At 61.2% G+C, this 18,615-nt stretch overlaps 3 protein-coding genes across 4 annotated transcripts; 2 read left to right on the plus strand and 1 right to left on the minus strand.

Moving 5' to 3' along the window:
- Positions 1-4: 4 nt before the first annotated feature.
- CIAO1 (cytosolic iron-sulfur assembly component 1) lies at positions 5-2,754 on the minus strand. The gene is made up of 7 exons (XM_072846116.1): positions 2,616-2,754; positions 1,620-1,768; positions 1,421-1,532; positions 1,198-1,286; positions 818-1,019; positions 608-695; positions 5-518 (listed from the first exon to the last, which is right to left on the minus strand). Exons 1-7 carry the CDS (start codon positions 2,752-2,754, stop codon positions 278-280), a joined length of 1,020 nt encoding a protein of 339 aa, XP_072702217.1. The 3' UTR covers positions 5-277.
- TMEM127 (transmembrane protein 127) lies at positions 2,753-7,709 on the plus strand. Its single transcript, XM_072846117.1, has 3 exons — positions 2,753-3,137; positions 4,550-4,714; positions 5,470-7,709. Exons 1-3 carry the CDS (start codon positions 2,753-2,755, stop codon positions 5,775-5,777), a joined length of 858 nt encoding a protein of 285 aa, XP_072702218.1. The 3' UTR covers positions 5,778-7,709.
- Positions 7,710-8,539: 830 nt separating this feature from the next.
- STARD7 (StAR related lipid transfer domain containing 7) lies at positions 8,540-18,494 on the plus strand. 2 transcript variants are annotated; one of them, XM_072846166.1, is made up of 8 exons: positions 8,540-9,005; positions 13,470-13,675; positions 13,967-14,016; positions 14,475-14,585; positions 14,673-14,755; positions 15,007-15,106; positions 15,754-15,838; positions 17,357-18,494. In XM_072846166.1, the coding sequence occupies exons 1-8, from the start codon at positions 8,578-8,580 to the stop codon at positions 17,542-17,544; spliced, it is 1,251 nt and encodes a 416-aa protein (XP_072702267.1). In that variant the 5' UTR covers positions 8,540-8,577; the 3' UTR covers positions 17,545-18,494. The 2 variants fall into 2 exon arrangements, with proteins under 2 accessions (XP_072702267.1, XP_072702269.1); XM_072846168.1 differs by lacking the exon at positions 8,540-9,005 and adding an exon at positions 11,490-13,205 and having other exon boundaries at positions 17,357-18,492.
- The last annotated feature ends 121 nt before the right edge of the window (positions 18,495-18,615 follow it).

An 18,615-nucleotide genomic window follows, 5' to 3' on the forward strand; every position in this document is an offset into this window, starting at 1 on the left:
TGGCCAGGAGAGCACTGATTTATTGAGCGTGGGGCGGAAGGAGGGGGAAGCAAGTCCTGCCCGTCTCCCAAAGCCGGCCGGATCCCAGCAGAGGTGCCACGCTCCCCCGTGCGTCCCCGGGGAGGCCGGTGGGACCCCCACGGTCCCGGGCATGCAGAAGTCCAAGTCGCAGGGCAAAGGAGGTCGGTCACCATCTTCCCTGCCCCGCTCACCGCACCGGCACGGTGCCAAAGGGTCCCGCTGCGGGGTAGGGGGACACGCGAGAGGACTGAACCTCTCAGCAAACTTCGGGGCGCTGGTACTTCCAGAAGGCGATCTCACCGTCGTCGCTGCAGGAGGCCAGCAAGCCCGGCTCCTTCGGGTTCCAGGCCACGCAGTTGACGTCCTGCGAGTGCGCCCGGGGAACGTGGGCGGCGAGGCTGAAGGTGGGCTGCCGCGGGTCGGAGGACGCGCTCTCCTCGAAGACCCGGATGGCATCGTCGCCGCAGGCTGTTGCCAGCGCCCCGGTGAGGCGGCACCTAGAAGCGGGGGCAGCGCCAGGCAGGTCACCCACGCTGCTGCCGGGAGAAAACGGAGCCGGGTGGCTCCACTGCCTCCTTCCACTCACCACGCCACATCGTAGATGGTCCTCGTGTGGTAGCCAGAGAGGTTGCAGACACATTTCCACGTGGGGTCGGTGCCGCTGCAGGCCACCCCTGGAAGGCGAGAGCATAACCTGGGCTCCCTGCCTGCTGTTTTCCCCCGCCCTCTCTCCTCCCCAGCGGGTTACGAGCAGCTCCGAGCCCTGCGGCACAGGTAGACGGGCCGGGAGCCTCACCTTCCTCGTTGCCCGGCTTGTAGCGGCGCCAGATGCGCACCGTCTTGTCGTCGCTGCAGGAAGCCAAGCGCTCGCCGCTGCGGTCGAAGGCCACGCTCCACACCGTCGACTCGTGGCCCTCCAGCGTGGCGCAGCACACCCAGTCGTCCTCCTCTTCGTGGTACAGCTTCACCGTGTCGTCGTAGCTGGCCGAGGCCAAGAGCTGAGGGAGGGCAGAGGAATCAACCGGGCGCCAGGCAGCTGCCTGCACCCGTGAAGCTGCCCTTCACCCGTGGTTCGAGTTTGGAGCCAGAATGGGACCAGATCGCTGCTCTCCAGGCCCGTTCCCAGCGCTGGGGTAGGGTCGGGGGTGGAAAAAACAGTGTTGGCCCCGTTCTCACCTCCTGGTTGGGGTGCCAAACCACGTGCTTGACGTCCTGCGTGTGGGAGTTGAGGACGCTGACGCACTCGTACTCCTCCTCCTCATCCACTGCAGAGAGGAAACGGTTACGGTGAGGAGAGGGGAGGCCGGGGGCAGCTTTGGCTCAGCCATGTCCCCGCTCAGGGCCCTCCGCTGTCCCCCCTTCTCCTTTCTAGCCCGGAAAGGGGGCTGCTCCCCCTCACCTTCCCAGACCCAGACGCTCTTGTCGCGGCTGCAGGTGGCGAGCAGGGTGCCGGAGGGAGCCCAGGCCACCGACTTCACCTCGTTCTCGTGCCCCTCCAGCGTGGTGACGCACTGGGGAGGGAGAGGAGAGGGGAGGAGCGGGGCGTGGGGGCGCGGGGGGCGGCGGGCCGGGGCTGGGGCTGGCGGGGGGGGTCTCACCTCGAAGCCGTCCTCTTGCCTCTTCCAGATGCAGGTGGTGGCGTCGAAGCTGGCGGAGGCCAGGTAGGAGCCGCAGGGGGACCAGGCCACCCTGCGCACCGTGCGCTGGTGCCCCTCGCCCAGCACCGCCCGGCAGGACCAGCCCTGCCCTGGGGAGAGGGCAGGATCGTGCCCATCTCGGCCCCGCCCCTGGCCGAGCCCTGCCCCAAGCCCCACCCCTCCTCTAAGATGCCCCGCCCCATCACAGCCTCCTGGCTGGCACTCTAGCCCCGCCCCTCCACAGCCCCTCCCTCATTGCCCTCTGGCTCCGCCCCCTCATGCAGCCCCTCCTTCATTGCCTGTATGGCACCCTCTAGCCCCGCCCCTCTCCAGCCCCTCCCTTGCTGCCCTTCTGGCCCCGCCCCAATCCAACCCCTCCCTGCCCCTTAGCCCTGCCCCCTCAGCACAGATACTCCCTCATAGCCCCGCCCCCTCACCCAGCCCCTCCCTTGCTGCCCCTTAGCCCCACCCCCTCAGCACAGACACTCCCTCCTAGCCCCGCCCTGTCGCCCAGCCCCTCCCTCTCTGCCCCTTAGCCCCACCCCTCACCCAGCCCCTCCCTCCCTGCCCCTTAGCCCCACCCCTCAGCACAGACACCCCCTTCTAGCGCCTCCCCGCTGCCCTTAGCCCCGCCCCTCAGCCCAGACACTCCCTCTTAGCCCCGCCCCTCACCCAGCCCCTCCCTTGCTGCCCCTTAGCCCCACCCCCTCAGCCCAGACACCCCTCCTAGCCCCGCCCCCTCAGCCCAGACACGCCCTCCTAGCCCTTTCCCCCGCTGCCCCTTAGCCCCGCCCCCTCAGCACAGACACGCCCTCCTAGTCCCGCCCCTCGCCCAGCCCCCCTCCCTGCCCCTTAGCCCCGCTCCCTCAGCACAGACACGCCCTCCTAGCCCCGCCCGCGCTGCCCCGGGCCCCGCCCCCGCCCGCCTCGCCCCGCCCCGCCCCGCCCGCCGCCCACCTTCCCTTCCCCAGAGGCGGACGAGGCGGTCCCCGCCGCAGGAGGCCAGCAGGCCGCCGCCGGGGCTCCAGGCCAGGAACCAGCAGCGGGAGTCGGGGTGCGCCGGTACGCGGCACAGCAGCTCCAGCGCCTCCTTCATGGCGACGTTCCCGGCGGCGACGCGCCGTGACGTCAGCGCGCCGGAAGCGGAAGCGGCGCCGACCGGAAGCGGGGCGGTGGCGGAGGGGCTCCGAGGCGGAGCCGCTGTCGCTGGGCCCGGAGCGCGGCGGCGGGCCGGGATGTACACCCCGGGCGGGCCGGGGCTGCCCGGCGGGCGGCGGCGGCGCGGAGCGGCGGGGAGCGGCCTGCCCAAGCAGCCGGAGCGCAGCCTGGCCTCGGCGCTGCCCGGCGCTCTCTCCATCACGGCGCTCTGCACGGCGCTGGCCGAGCCCGCCTGGCTCCGCATCCACGGCGGCACCTGCGCCCGCCAGGAGCTGGGCGTCGCCGATGTCCTGGGCTACGTCGACCCCGAGCTGCTCCGAGGTGAGGCCGGGCCGGGTGTCTTCCCCCTCCGTCCCCGCCCCGTCCCGGTGCTCTCGGGGGCGGCGGCTCTCGGGGGGGGGGGGCGGGGGGCGGCTTCGGGCCTCGCCTGGGCCAAACGCCTCCGCCCCGGCCGCCTCCGGGCCCCGGCCGCGGGGCCGAGCCTCCGCCGCCCCCCGCACCCCTCGGTAAAGGTTATTACCCGAGGTTTCTGCCTTCCCGCAGCACCGAAACGAGGTGGTTTTCCCCCGTTTTAGCACCGAAACTCGTCGGGGCTCGGCGCGGGCCGCCCCGCCGTACCGATACAGCCCCAAATGTCACCAATAAACGCCTGTGTTTGCGGTTACCGGCGGTGAAACGGGCCTCACCCCCCTGCCTGAGCAGCTCCGGTGCCGTTAAATCAGTCAGGAAGGAGAAAAGCACGAAAACATCGTTCCCAACTTATTTTTCGAGCTAACGGGTGACCGAATCGCTACAGCGGGACTCCTGCCTTGTCGGAGGGGGGTTTTATGAGTTAAAACCAGAACCTGACGTGGATAAAGCTTTCGAATGTCCGATTCTGATGGCGAAACGCGGAGGGCGGCTGCGTTACGCGTTTGTTCGGTTGCCTTCATCCCCGCAGCCGCAGACGGCCGGCGGAGAGCCGCCCTTCCCCGGCACGGACGGAGTTCGGGCCGCGCGCCGGCGACTCGTTTCCAGCCCTGCGTCACGCCAGCGCGTTTATGACCGCGTCTTAATGCGACGTTAAAACGAACGCCTGGCTTTGTTTATTAAAAGCTCTCGTGGCTTGCGGGGAGGGGAGGTGACCGCAGCCCCTTCCCCTCTCCTTCCCTTCCCCACCACCTCGCTGGAGGGACCTTGCGGAAGCCGGGGGGGTGATTTTGAACCCCCGGATACCCCCAGCGCTAGCTGCCGACCCGGTTATGGACGGGCAGAGTCCACGTACACTTGATTTGGGGTGGAGTAGCGTGGGATAGCCCTCGCCGCGGGGTTACTTCCTCCTCTTGTTCGCCGGCGGGACGTGACGTTAATAAAAAGACTTTCTAGTAACACCCCCAGCTTCGCTTTAAATAAGGGACCCGTGCAACCTGCTTTGTTATCTCGGCTGCTTTGGTGTGTCGGAGGCGTTTATTTAGCTTTATTTTCCATTGTAATAATAGTTTATAAAGTGAAATACGTGACCGGGTCAACTGCTGCTGTACAAAGGAGGTTCGTTTTCTCCGGCCTCGTTAAAAGCGGCTCGCTGTGCGCCGGTTTCCGCCGAGAGCTGCGTTTTTAAACCTCAAAGGAAAACGCTGGGCGGGATCGGAGCAGGGGGCGTGTCGTGATACCGGTTGCTCTGTCTGGGGAGTTGTTTGGGTGGAAAAGAGGAGTTTTCTGGTGCTCAGCAGCTGCCCCTCTCCTTCACCTCGCAGATTACTGCATGAACCCGCAGACGATCCTGCTGCTCCGGGTCATCGCCGCCTTCTGCTTCTTGGGAATCATCTGCAGCCTCTCAGCTTTCCTCCTGGACGTCTTCGGCCCCAAGCACCCGGCGTTAAAGATCACTCGCCGCTACGCTTTCGCTCACATCCTCACAGGTAAATCCTCCCCGGCGGGGATGGGGTTTCCACCACGTTGGAGGAAAGCCTCGGGTTTCTTTTTCTGTCCTCGAGGAGACGGGGGGGAAAAAAAGCCCCCGAAGGCCTTGTTTCAGCCTTCGGTTCGGAGCTGTGGCGCCCATCCTACCTGCAGAACTTCCCCTTCGCAGCGTTTCGGGTCTGAAAGGCAACAGCAGCCTCCCACAGCTAAAATTGGAGTTAAATCTTGGGGGGGAAGAGGTTGAGGATGAACATTAAGCGTCTATTAATGGGTCTTATTTTTCAAAGAGATCCCGTAGCGCCTTTCTGGGGAAGAAGGACGTTTTTTCTGGCTCATGAGGTCAAAGGAGCTTTGATATCCCTTATCCCCGGCAGAATTACCCGCGTCAGACCTGAGCGGCTCAGGGAAAGTCCGAGCTGTCAGCCTGCCCGAAACGCTGACCGCCGATTTGTCCCTGCCGCTCCTTCTAGGTCACAAAATAAACCCTTCCAAACCGTTCAGCCGTGGTTTGTGTTGCTGGCCGCCCCGCTCGGCTGGGTTCGTTCTCAGCCTGTGATCCTCCGCCGCGTATTCCCCTCTCTCGTGCCGGATTTCAGGCATCCGCCGCCCCCTTTCACCACGGGCTCTCGCACTCTGCCTGCTTAAACCGCCGGCAAGCAGGGCTCGGCGTCCCTTTGCCGGATCAGCCGTGAAATGAACTCGCTGATTTATGTTGTTGCTGGCTGCTCAGCGTCTCTCCCGCTCTCTCTCTCAGTCCTGCAGTGTGCCACCGTCATCGGATTCTGCTACTGGGCCTCGGAGCTGATCCTCGCCCAACAACAGCAGCACAAAAAGTACCACGGTTCCCAAGTCTACGTCACCTTCGCCGTCAGCTTCTACCTGGTGGCGGGCGCCGGGGGAGCCTCTATCCTCGCCACCGCCGCCAACCTGCTGCGTCACTACCCCACCGAGGAAGAGGAGCAAGCCCTGGAGCTCCTGTCTGAGATGGAGGAGAACGAACCTTACCCGGCCGAGTATGAAGTGATCAACCAATTCCAGCCGCCGCCGGCGTACACCCCCTGATGCCGCCGGCACCGGGACGCGGTCACGGCTTTCTCCCACCCCCAGACTTCACTTTCTCGGCACCTCCTTCGCTCTTCTGATCTCTCCCGTACAGAGGAAAGAACTTTTCGGGTCAGATGATCGGCGTTTTCTTCCTACCCCTTATTTTATTAACTCCGTGGCGTGATTTTTAACCCCGCACTGGCTCGGCTGGCCGAAATAACGACGGCGTCTTCCCCCGCGCGGCTTCTCCCCGGCACGAGGGGCGGTGGGATCCGCTCTTCCGCCTCGGAGATCTCGTCCCCACCCTGCGCCGGGAAGGAGGGGGAAATCACGCTGGATTCCCAGCCCGGCGCGCGGTGAACTTGGTCCCTCCTCCGCCGAGGCGTAACGTACACCTGGAGAAAGGTGTGATGCACGCGTGTGTGTATATATTTATATACATATATAGGGGAAACGCCCGCCACGGCGTGCTGGTGGGAGAGGAACGGCCCTTTACAGCAGCTGTACGGCGGGAGGAAGGTAGAGCAAACCCCCCGCCGCTCTGTCTGATCCTCTCTTCCGACTGGCGCTGACCACACGAGCATTTTGCACTTTATTTCGGGCTCGGGGGAGGACGGTGGCGGTTTCGGGGCCAGCTTGCCGGGGACTGTCACCGCCGTAGAGCCCCCGAGCGAGGTTTGCGAGCGGGCGGCGCGGCGTGGGCTGATGTCAAAGAAGCTCTTCTGATACCGGCGGTGGTTTTGGGGGAGCTCTGTCCCCCCCGCCGCGGCGTCTGGCTCCTGTCGGCATCTCACCGAGCAAATCTTGGGGGTTTTTTAGCCAAGACTTTGGTACGGCGACAGCTCCCAGGAAGCAGGTTGAGCCTGCGCTGGAAAACCGGCGTCTCTGCCTGTAGCTTTTATGCAAGTTCCTGACCTCTGCGCCAATCTGACTCTCCTGCTTTTTGCCCCCACTTTTAATCTCGGTGTTTTTCTGTCCTGCTCTTAGTTTATTACCCCATTCCTTCTGCAAGCCCCAACAGATACCAGACCTCGAGGAGCGAACGCTTCCCCGGAGAGCCGATGCAAAGCTGATCCGATGCATCCAGACCTGCGGCCAAGACCGGAGGAGGTAGCCGGCAGGGACAGAGCCGGGTTTTTGGGGCTGTTTAAAGCAAACCAAATAGGAAAAAACCACGCGGGGATGCATCGACACAAGCACTGCAGCACCGAAAAACTCGAGGCTGGCTCCGCGGAGGGTTACGGAGGTTTAGGGAAGGAGTTTTAGGACGGGTTCTAGGCTCTCGGTGATCCCTCTAATGCTTTTATTACCTATTTTCTTGCTGCTGGCTGTCTGGCCCAGCTCGTCCCTTTCCCCCCACCCCTGCACCCGCAGCAGCACTGGCTATGCAAGAGCTTCGGCCGCTCTCCGGGGCTCAGGCTGTGGCACGAAACCGGAAAACTCAGCCCGGGGAGAGCACTGCTCACGCCCTGCGAGGCTCAGAGGAGGGAAATCAGCCCCTTCAAACCCTCCGGGGGTTTGATGGAACCAAAACCTTTTGGTGGGAGGGCACGGAGCCTGGGGAGAAGCCGGCAGCGCAGTGTCCAGGGGGGTTTTGCGGCCCCGGGGCGGCTCCTCTTCCTCCATCCTCCTTCCTCCCCCGGGTCCTCGGCCAAAGCAAACATCCCGCCGGCTCTTCCCCGGCACGTGGCTGGCGCGGCAATCCGGCTGGAGAACGGTTTGGGTTTTCCCACCGGTGACTTATATGCAAGAGAGGGGCTGGAGTGTAAATAGTCTGTGCATAAACGTACTGTATTTCTGTAAAAAAAAACCCAAAAAGAGACAAATGACGTCATTTCCCTCCCCTCCGCTGATCCGCGTAGCTCGATGGAAGCTAGGTGGGGCGCGGGTGCCGTGGGGTTTGGGGCTCCCCCCTGCCCTTCTCTAGAGGAAATAAAGGGGGTGCAAAGAGCCGTGTGTGGCAGCTTGCGCTTTATTCCGGACAAGGGGGTGCCCCTCCGTGCGCTGCGCCCCCATAAACGTCCCTGCCGTCCACCCAGCTGCACCCAAATAAACATTGCCCCGCACCCCGGGAAGCACCCCTGCCCCACACCTACAGCCCTGTGCCCCATCGCACCCCCATAATCGGCCCTGCCTGCACCCCAATAACCAGCCCTGCCTGCACCACAATAACGGGCCCTGCCTGCACCCACAGCTTTGTACCCCCTGCACCCCAATAACCGGCCCTGCCTGCACCTGCTGCTTTGTACCCCCTGCACCCCCATAACCAGCCCTGCCTGCACCCCAATAACCGGCCCTGCCTGCACCCACAGCTTTGAACCCCCTGCACCCCAATAACTGGCCCTGCCTGAACCCCCATAACCGGCCCTGCCTGCACCCACAGCTTTGAACCCCCTGCACCCCAATAATTGGTCCTGCCTGAACCCCAATAACTGGCCCTGCCTGCACCTGCTGCTTTGTACCCCCTGCACCCCCATAACCAGCCCTGCCTGCACCCCCATAACCGGCCCTGCCTGCACCCGCTGCCCAGCTCTCTGCTGATGGGGGCGTGTCCCCGCAGCCGGCCCCGCCTCTCCCGCAGCCGCCCCCGCGCCAAGCCCCGCCCCCGGCTCGCCCCGGGCCGCCCCGCCCACCGAGCCCTCAGCGCCCCGCGCGCCCTTGCCCTCCCTCCCCCGCCCCCGCCAGCGTGCAGGGGCGGGCGCTCCCCGCCGCCGCCCAATGGTCGCGCGGGACGGCGAGACGGCGGCCAATGGCGGCGCGGCGCGGCGCGATGACGCATCGAGCGCGACGCGGGGCGGCCCGCTGAGGGAGCGGCGGCATGTTGCAGCCGCGGCGGCCGCTCGTCGGCCTCGTCGCCCGCTACGCCCGCGCCGCCCGCCTGGGCCCCCGCCCGCCCGGGCCCGCCGAGGCCCCCCCCGCTGCCGGCGGCCAGGCGGGGGGCGGCGCGGGGCGGCGGGGCCTGCTGGGCCTGCTGGCGCGGCAGTGCAGCTGCGTGACGGGGCAGCGGGCGCGGCGGGCCCGGCGGGCCTGGTGCCGCGGCGGCGGTGGTAGCGGCGGCGGGGACGGGGCGGCGGAGCGGGCGAGGCGCGGCGGCGGCGGCGGCGGCGGCGGGTGGTGGTGGTGGTGGTGGTGGCGGGGGCTGCTCCGAGGCCGCCCCGCCTTCGCCGCCACCGGCCGCCTCATGGCGACCCTGGCCGGTGTCTTCGTCTGGGACGAGCAGCGCATCGAGGAGGAGGAGCTGCAGCGGTGGGTGTCCGCCGCGGGCCCCCCGGGAGCGGGACAGCCCCCACCCCCCTCCTCGGTGGCCCGGGAGCCCCCCAAATCCTCGGTGGCCCGGGCTTCCCGGCCCCTGGGGGGGCTCCAGATCCCCCACACCGCCCGGTCCCCCCCGTTCCTCAGGGCCTGGGGTGCCCCCCAGATCCTCAGGGTGCCCCCCTTGCCAGGTGCACGAGGGCTTGGGGTGCCCCCGCCAAGCTCTTTAGAGGTGCTCCCCCCCCCCCAAGCCCCCCATCACTAGGGGCGCACCCCAATTCTCTAAAGCTCGAGGGTGCCCTCCCAGCTCCTTGGGGGTGCCCCCCAAATTTTCTTGGCTGGGGGTGCCCTCGCAAACCTTCCCGGCCTTGGGGTTGCCACCCTCTGCAGGTTTTGCTCCATAGGTTGACCTGGGGGTGCACCCCTCGAGTCCTCCCCCCACAGGGTGCCCCCCTGAATCTACTGGGGTGCTCCCCCAAATCTTCCCCCGGCCGCTGACCTGGGAGGGTGTCCTCCAGCCCTTTTTCTGGGGTGCTGGGGAGGGGGTGCACCCTTTGTTCCTTAAATCCCGTCCCTGCATGGTGTACCCCCTGCAAGTTCACTGCAGCCTTGGGGTGCCCCCCTACCCCCCCCCCCCAATTCTCTGCTTGGTGCCCCCCCCCCGGCTCTGGGGGTGCACCCTCCACCCCCCAAATCCTGCCCCAACAAGGTGCCTCCCCCAAACCCTCTCCGCGGTGATTTCAGGGTGGCCCCTAAACCCCCTGCCCATGGGTGCTGCGGAAAGGGGTGCCCCCCCTCACCCCGATACTGGGTGCCCCCCATCGTGCTGCTGCGCGGAGCATTTACACCTGGGGGACAGCGCTGGCCGGGCGGGGGGGACACACGGTACCCCCCGATCCGACGGGATGATGATGGAAGGACTCCCCCGACCTTTCCGGTTGCTGTTTGGGACGGCAGTGGAAGCGCCCGGCTCCGTTTAGGCGTAGTTATCCAGCGTGGCGTGCGACCGAGGGGGGGTGAGGCAGGACAGGGTAATTAAAACTTAATGAGAAGCTTGGGGTGCGATGGGGCATCGCCGGGTTTCCCCTCTCTCAAATTCTGCGTCTGGGTGCCTCATCCAGACCGTCCTGTGGGCGTTAAATACCTGGTATTTGTTTAAGTAGCTTACCTAAGGCTTAATTAAATCTTAGAGCTAATGAGAAACAACCCTCACGCCCTGCTTTGACACCTGCAGACATTTTAGCGACATCCCCCAGCCTTTATGCGCAGCCAACGCTGGAAAAAGGACCAAAATCCTGGTTTTATTCCCTAACAAGGAGCTGCCGCTCTGCGTCACGCAGCCTTTCGGGTCCCAGCACCGAGGATAAACCCTGCCTGATGTTTTCCAGTGGGCTCAGCAGGGCTTGGCTTAGGCCTGGGATTAAAAGCAGAGTCTGCCTCTTCTTGTTCAAGGTTACTCCTTGCAGGCTTGAGCCTCCTCACCTTAATTTAAGGACTCCTCGAGCCCAATCCTCTTCCAATGCGCTTTACCAGGCAAGGGAGAGTTCACTTTTATTATTCCTCTTTATTATTTACTTTCTCCTTATTCCTTTAATCATTTACTCTCCATCATGACTCATTAGGCTTCAGTCTAGTTGCGGGAGCAATAAAACCCTCAGCAAAGTCTTTGCTCATTGTAATAACGAGTCGCAGGAGTTCTTGGCAGGAGAGCTTTGCTCTCCTCTCTTTGACAGCCGACGTATTTTTTTACAAGACAGGTGGGCATACGCCGCACACGGGCTCGAAATGACGGCAGAAATAAATAAATAGGATAAAACCGTGCGGCGGAATTCTTCCTGCTTAGCTCTCCCCTCCCGGTTAGTTCACCCGTGCCTTTGTGTCAGCCAGGGAGCTGTGTCTCCTCCCGGGGTTTAAAATAGCTCTCTGCTTCAGTATCGTCTTTCTCTTCCCCTCCCAGCTCTCCTTCTCCTCTGTCCCCCTCTTGTTTAACTTCGGAAGAGGCTTTTTATTTTTCTTGGTAAAAGCACAACCCCTGCTCCGGCGGTGCCGTCCCCACCTTCTGGCGTGGTGGTTCCTAGCCGTCGGGGTGGTCAAAAATGGCGAGGGAGAGCTCTGTCCACAGCCGGTGTCACCTCCAGCCTGCCCCGCTGTCCCGGTGGCATCCCGCCCGCCCCCGGTGCAGAAACACCATCGCAACCCCCCTGGTTAAGCGAGGCCAGGGCTGGACGCCGGCCAGGGAAGCGGCTCAGGCGGCTGTCGGCGTCTGTCCGTCCTTCAGCTACCGGCTAACGAAGGTGCCTCGTCCTCTGTGCGGCCGATCGGAGCGGGCTGCACCGGGCGATGGAGCCGCTGCTGAGGCAAGAGCTTTGCTGCTGGGCTGGGAGCCTCCTCCTCCAGCAATTAGCTGCGTCTAGAAATTAAAACGAGCAGGTTTAAGGCGTGGGGCTGGGCTTGGGGGGGGTTTGCAGTGAGCCTCGCCATTGGCGCTTTGGTTTTCGGGTGTTACGGTACCGTGGCCCTTCCTCGGGGAGAGGGGAATCGTGGATTTTGTTCCTTAGGCTGTGAGACGGGCGCTTGTTTGCAGAGGGACAAGGGCCAGGCCGGTAGCAGCCTCATGCATCGATGCGGATAAATCCTGTGGCTGTTATTTTTCTAGCTCGTTTCCGATGAGGATGGAGGTGGCGAAGCAGGAGCTTTGCTCCCTGCCCTGGTTTGATCCCGTCCCATCCCGCTGCCCTCTGTGGAGCAGCTTGGCTGCGGTCACGGAGATGATCCAGCTCAGAAAGCTCTCCTGCTCCTGATTCCCTGTCTCGCTGCCGTCCCGCAGGCTCCGCACCTCTCCGGCCCCGTCTCAGTTTGCTAACCCAGCCAGTTTGGGTTTTGCCGTGTCAGTGAGAGGAGTTGGCTCGCGGAGGGACAGAGCGAAGGCTGTAATCAATAAACCAGAGGTGGGAAGGAGGGGATGGAGGGAGCGGGGCTCTCCCCGCTCAGCGACGGTAACGGTAGGACTGTGTGGGGTGCAGAGGAGCGTTCACGGGGGGTCACGCCGCAGCTGCGCCCTGGGTGAAGGTGGGTTTGTGGATCGAATTTGTCCTGCGAAGCTTTCAGACCGGTCCAGGGGAGGCTGGGAGCTCGGCGATTTCCAGGGACCATCAACATTAATTCAGCCAGAGCAGCGAGACCTGCCTTGCAGGTTACAAATTGGTGCTTTAGTTCCGGCTGATGCTAATTACTTTAATATAATTAGTGTCTTCAGGCACTGCCGGGAGGGTTGAAAGCACTGCAGACAGTGAGTGATCCTCCTTCCTTGAGGCTGAGGACACCAGGTGTAGTTAAACCAGCCGTTCCTCTCTAATTTTTTATTTTGGGAGGCCGAAGCTGCGGCTCGGAGGGATTTATCCCAGCGGTGCGACATTTTCCTGCCCTCTTCTCTCCCCCCCGTATTTTTGAGATCTGAATCCAGTTCCAGTTTCTGTACGTGAAGGATGCTGAAACTGAGGGGGTTGACGGTGTGTGGAGCTACGTTTGTGGGAAGCCCCCGCTGCTTCCGTCTCTTCTGTCTCCTTCCCTCTCGTGGCAGAGGCTGCTGTTCCCCTTTGCTGCCTTGCAAACTCTGGCTGCCGTCAGCGATTCGCTTCTCGTCGCTTTGCAGACCGAGACGGGCTCTCACGAGCCATCCCACCCCCTGAAACTGCGGGGATCCCCTTCTCCTTCCTTCCCCACTTTTGCACCCCAAGCCTCAATCCCAATCCATCTTACTTTCTGTTTCATCCTGCGCAGCTTCTATCCGATTCAGCCAGGAAAACAAATCTTGGTTTGTGAGCATCCGACGGCGACCGCTGCGGGTTTGTTTTTTTTTTTTGTCTTCGTGGAAAGGCTGATATTTGCCGAGGACGGAGGGTGGTTTGTCTGCCGGATCTCACCGAGGCGGGGGAGAAGCACTTCCCATCCGTACAAGGAACGAGCCCCTGCACGCTTCCCCTAAGAAACAGCCAGCACAACGCCGCTGCTGCCATCCCGCGGGGTTTTTGTCCCCTTCCTCTCCTTGAAGAGCAAGCCCTGCCGCTGCGGGTGACATTTCGTGATGCTGGAAGGGCCACCTGGCTGAGGGACTCCCCAGCAGCTGCCTTCAACCCCAGACTAGGTTTCCACCCTGCGAGAGGACGGGGGAAGCCCCCCTAGGAACACACCACGGTGCGATTTTTTTCAATGCTGTATAATATATCTAAGCACAAGACCCTTAGGATGAAAGAAAAAGGCTGCAGGGATGGGTTTTCCGTGCTGGTGAGCGACCCGGGCAGGAGGGGAGAGCCCAGGCTGCTCTTCCCACGCCAAAACTCCCTCTAGATGAACCCTGGACCATGCTGGGAAGGTTTTGCCGGTCTCGGGTGGCTCCGTCTGTAGCAGAAAGGCTCCGACGAGGCTTTGGTTACTGTTTCGGTTTTCCTCTTCCCCCAGGTCGGCGCAGGAGATGAAGCACATGGAGAACATATCCAGCCTGTTACAGGGCAGCAGCCCAGGCGAGCGTCAGCGGCCGGATCCCAAATCGGAACGAGAGGCGGTCAGCGCTCCCGGGGAGCAGCCCTGGGAGATGATCATGGACAAGAAGCACTTTAAGCTCTGGCGACGGCCGATCGAGGGCACCCATTTATACCAGTACCGAGGTAACGGTGCTCCCCGTACCCCGCCTGTAGCTTGTTTTCCCTGCGCCGAGTCCCCGGCGGGGGGGAACGTCTCCTGCGTTCCTCCTGGCCTGTATTTATAGGAAACTGGGGGGGAAAAAAAGGGAATTGTTGTCCTTGGTGTCCCTCTCCGCAGATCGCGCCCCACTTTAGCCCTTCGGAGGGGTCCCAGCCCTGCCGCCTGCCTTAGAAAATGCCTTTTCCTTTTAATCTTGCTGCACTGAGGTAAAGACTTGCTTATGCCTGGGACTAAAAACTTCCTCTTTACCGCAGTGTTTGGGTCGTACACAGACGTGACTCCCAGGCAGTTCTTCAACGTACAGGTGAGCGCCTTCGAGATCTGGGCTGTGCAGCGCGTTAGAACTAAAGTACGGCCTCTGCCAGAGGGGTGGGATAGAGAAACGGTGAATATTCTCTTCTCCTTGTACCATTTACGTGATCTAGAGCCGATCCCAATATCGATCGGAAGCAGGGTGAGTTATCCCACGCCCCAGTTGGGTTTTGCTGCCCGTCCCTGCTGGAAGTGAAGGATCGGCAGGCGGGGGCTGCGATCGGCTGCAGGAGCTCAGCGGGTTTCTGGTCCTAGCTCGCTCTCTGCCTGCCCTGCCAGCTCCTGCACTTCCTCTTCTGGTGACTTTCAAAGAGTATTTAATAATTCCCTGGTGGGTAAAGCGCCTGACGGTGATGCAGCTTGTTCCCACAGGATGAGGAAAAGGGCCGGTTGCCTTCCTTTAACGACGCTGTTGGACTTTGTCGTGACTCAGCCTCTTTTTCTTGCCAGCTGGACACTGAATATAGGAAGAAGTGGGACTCGCTGGTCATCAAATTGGACGTAATCGAGAGAGACCTGGCCACCGGATCGGAAGTGATTCACTGGGTCACTCATTTCCCGGTGAGTGGTTCCTTCTTTCCGGCTCCGGTGATCCTCCTCACCCCAGGCAAACGGCCAGCGGGGTTGATGCCTGTTTCTCTTCCCCAGTATCCTATGTACTCGCGAGACTACGTATACGTTCGACGGTACAGCGTAGACAAAGAGAACAACCTGATGGTACTAGTCTCACGGTAGGTATTGCCGGGCCGGCTTCCTGCCGTCTCCCCTCTGTAAAACAAAGGGTATAAATTTTGTGAGGTGTTGTTTTTTTTTTTTTTAAAACCATGTCAAAACCTCAGGGATCTGTCTCGAAAATACAGCCGCCTTCTCTGGGGTGAAAACCTTGTTTTCTGAGTACCCACCTCCAAAATATCAGCAGATGCTCAGTGTGGTCCGCACCCGGAGCTCACCTCGTGCTGCTCCCTTCTCTTGTTCCCTCCAGGGCAGTGGAGCATCCAAGTGTCCCCGAAGACCCCGAGTACGTTCGGGTCAGAACCTATGAATCCCAAATGGTCATCCGTCCCCACAAAACCTTTGATGAGGTACGTTTTGGGGGTGGGCTGGGAAACGGGAGCGGAAAGCCTGTCGCAGGAGAGCTTCCTCCTGCTCAAACCGCTGCTCCGAAGGGAACTCTGCCTTCTCTGGCCATCATCCATAGCACTAAGCTGGGGTAAATAGTCCGGAATTGGAAAAGAGAGGTCAGTTTGTTTCCCAAAGGCGAGGGAAACCCATCCACACGTGGCTCTGGAAGGATTTGAAGCTGTATCCCGGTAGCTTGAGTCTCTTCCTGCAGGAGCTTGGTGCCCCTGGAGAGCCAAACACGCCGCTTCAGAGCACCAGGCTCCTTGTAAAAAGCCTTAAGCCTCGCAAGTCTCATTCCTAGCACTTAACGCTCTCGTAAAAAAACATCCCGGGGTCTTTGCGGGGTATCCAGAGCCTGAAAGAGTGTGCTGGGTCGGTGGAGGACTAGGGGAATGACACCTTCTCCAAAAAAAAACCCCTCCCTGTGTGCTTTCACTGAGTCTTTATGGGTCTGCGTCGCCTCCTTAACGCTTCGATCGATGCCCTGAAGAGCCGGTAGCGCTCGCCTTGTAGGATGCGAGCGGCCCTGAAGGGAATTTAGGTGAGGATGCAAAGCCCGGCAGTGTTTCTCTACCAGCTCAGCCTCACTCGCCTTCTCCTTTCCCAGAACGGTTTCGACTACTTGCTGACCTACAGCGACAACCCACAGACCGTGTTCCCCCGTTACTGCGTCAGCTGGATGGTCTCGAGCGGTGAGTGAGCTTTGGTGGTGAGAATTCACCCCTCGGTGGGGAATTCCTCCGGCTCCTTGCTCTAGAGTGAGCGTGGACGCTCCTGCCTTCCCCTTCCTGCACCTGCGTGGGGCAGAAAATAGACAGAGAAGCTTAAAAATTGAGACCTGGAGGGTTTGGGGGTATTTTTGGTGCCTCGGGCTGCTCTTCCTTTCTCGCGGGGAGGAAGTCCTGCCTGGATTCCTGGCCGTGAAGAGGAAAGGGGTCCGTGCACAAGGATGCTCTTTCCAATCTACCCCAGGCAGAAGGAAAAAAACCAGTAGGATCCTTTTTTTTTTTTTAATAAAATGAGCTGGTTTTTCCTTGCTAGAGAGCAGCCTTGGCTCTGAAGTATTTCTGCAGTCGAGTTATTCCCCCTTACAGCAAAGAGGGGAGAAAATTCCTTCTAGTCAGAGGTACGGTGCCTGCGCCGAGGCTCCCACCAAGGAGCTTGGCTTTACGTGGTGGGGGGGGAAAAGCGGCGTTTAAAGGATCTGGCCGAGCTGAGGGCTGTCCCTCCCGCGGAGCCACCCACAAATAAAGCTGGAAGAGCCCGAGGCGCGCCGGGCGTCGCAGTACGCGCTGAGGGGATCAACCCTCCCCTCCAAGCAGGGGAAGGAGGGAGAGCGCCGTGCTCTTGTGGGACTGGGAGACAAAGGGGCTGTCACCACCCTTAACTCTCATTTTATTCATCGGCGGAGGGAATAAAACCAGAAGTGTCGCCTGTGGTGATTTTTTTTTTTTTCTTTCCCTCCCTCTTACCATCACACAGCTCCTGGGAGAAACTGAGGCGAGAAAGAGTTGAAATAAGTTCATTCAACACACTCGAGCATCAGAATAACCTTTTTCTTTTTTCTTGTACCTGCCTGCTTCGCCAACCGCTGAAACTTGTTTTCTTCCGGAGTGCGCTCTTTGATGCATCTAAAAAGGCAGCGAAAGCTCCGGGGGGGCGGGGGGGGGAGGCTGGTGTCACCCACGCACCCCCCTGCCATTGTAACTGCGTGGTGCAAGGGCCTCCTCCACTGAATGCTCATTTTTTAGAAGAAAAATGATGAGTGGTCCAGGTGGGACCGCGCGATTATTTTAAAGGTTAATTAACGTCTCACAGACTCACTCCCAGGTCGCTTACGACGTAGCTGGGAGGCGGTGAGGTTCCGCAGGGCTCGCAGGTCCTTGCACCCCTCTTCCACAACGGACCTCGGCCAGTCAAATAAGAGTTGATTTATTTTTTTTAATGAAAAAAAAAAAAAAAACAAACCAAAAACCCCACCATAAAGCGCCCTAACCGTGAGGTTATAACTGAGCAGGGGGGTGGGAAGTGGCAGAAACCCCTTAATGCCAGTGAGGTTGTGGGATCCCCCTTGGATAAAGTGGCGGAGCTGCGTTTCGGGGGGGAGAAGAAAATCAGAGGGGATGGGAACGGAGCTGGAGAAGGGGGTAAGACAGGAGGTGCCCGTCCCTCTCCCGCTTCGCTCACCCTCTCCCACTTCTTCCCGCCAGGTATGCCGGATTTCCTGGAGAAGCTGCACACGGCAGCCCTGAAAGCCAAAAAGATGGAGATTGAAGTGCGGGACTATATGTCTGCCAAGCCCCTCGAGAGCGGCGGCAGCGAGGGGAAGGCGAGTATGGCGGCGGCGGAGCACAAGAGCGATGGTACCTGCAGCCCTGCCCAGCTGGAATACGCCTGAGGAGCTGAACCTCCTCTCCTCCGGCCCCGGGACGGGGAGCCGGGCTCCGGAGAGGGACCTGTGCCGCGCCGCTGCCGGAGCTTAGTTCAGTTTTTCCCTCCCCATCTCATCTCCAAAGCTCTGCTCCCTCTCGAGGACGGGGATCCTGTCCCCTACGCCGTGCGTGTTCGTGGCCAGGCCGATGAAATCTCATGCCGTGTAATCATTTTTCTGTACCGGTAAATATTTCCCTTTCCCGACAGGAAAAAAAAATACCCTAAAAACCCCATCTTTTGTCACAGAACGGACAGCCCTTCCCCTCCCCACCCTGCCCAGCCCCTCCTTTTCTCATCCCTCTTTGGACTCCCAAAAATATTTTTGGGTCTTTTGTACGGCGGCGGCTGGATGAGGATGCTCCACGTCACCATCTCGGGGTGGGTTTTCTTCCCCACCAAAAGACCCTTCGACCTCCTCGGCCTGCGAGGGGGGGGGGGTGGCGTTACTGGGGTGGGCGGCCTGAACTGGTGAAAAAAACGCTATTTTGGGGTGGTTTTTAGCTGCTGGTTTGTTGTAGGGGAGGGTAGAGCTTGCGGGATGGAGTATGGGGGGGGCACATTTCTGCCGTGACCCCCTCGCCGCTGTTTGGGGTGGTACCGGGGCTGATCCCGCCGGGTTGTGGCACGGGGGGGGGGGGTCAGCGTCGGCCCTCGGCGTCGGGGGAAGCTGTAGGAGCGGCAAAATACCAATAAATCATCTGTCATAGGCACGGCCGTGGCGGCGGGTGCCCGCGTGCCCCCTGCGATCCTAATTAGCTTCCCACGTTAACGAACCCCTCTGGGTTGCCAACCAGTCTCCAGGTTGGGGGGTTTGTCCCCGGCAGCGGCGTTAACCGGGATTCCCCCCCCCCACCTTGCACCCCCTTTAATCCCCACCTTAGACTAAATCTATCGTAAATATTAAATATAAATATGAATTCCCACTTTATAACAAACTTAGCGTAAATTTATCGCCCCCTTCGTACCTGCGGCATCCTGCGTTCGCTGCTGGGAAAGGCTGCGGTGCACCCCAGCCCCCGTTAGCATCGTTAATTAG

This window comes from Ciconia boyciana, chromosome 25, assembly GCF_034638445.1.
Source record: "Ciconia boyciana chromosome 25, ASM3463844v1, whole genome shotgun sequence".
NCBI lineage: Eukaryota > Metazoa > Chordata > Aves > Ciconiiformes > Ciconiidae > Ciconia > Ciconia boyciana.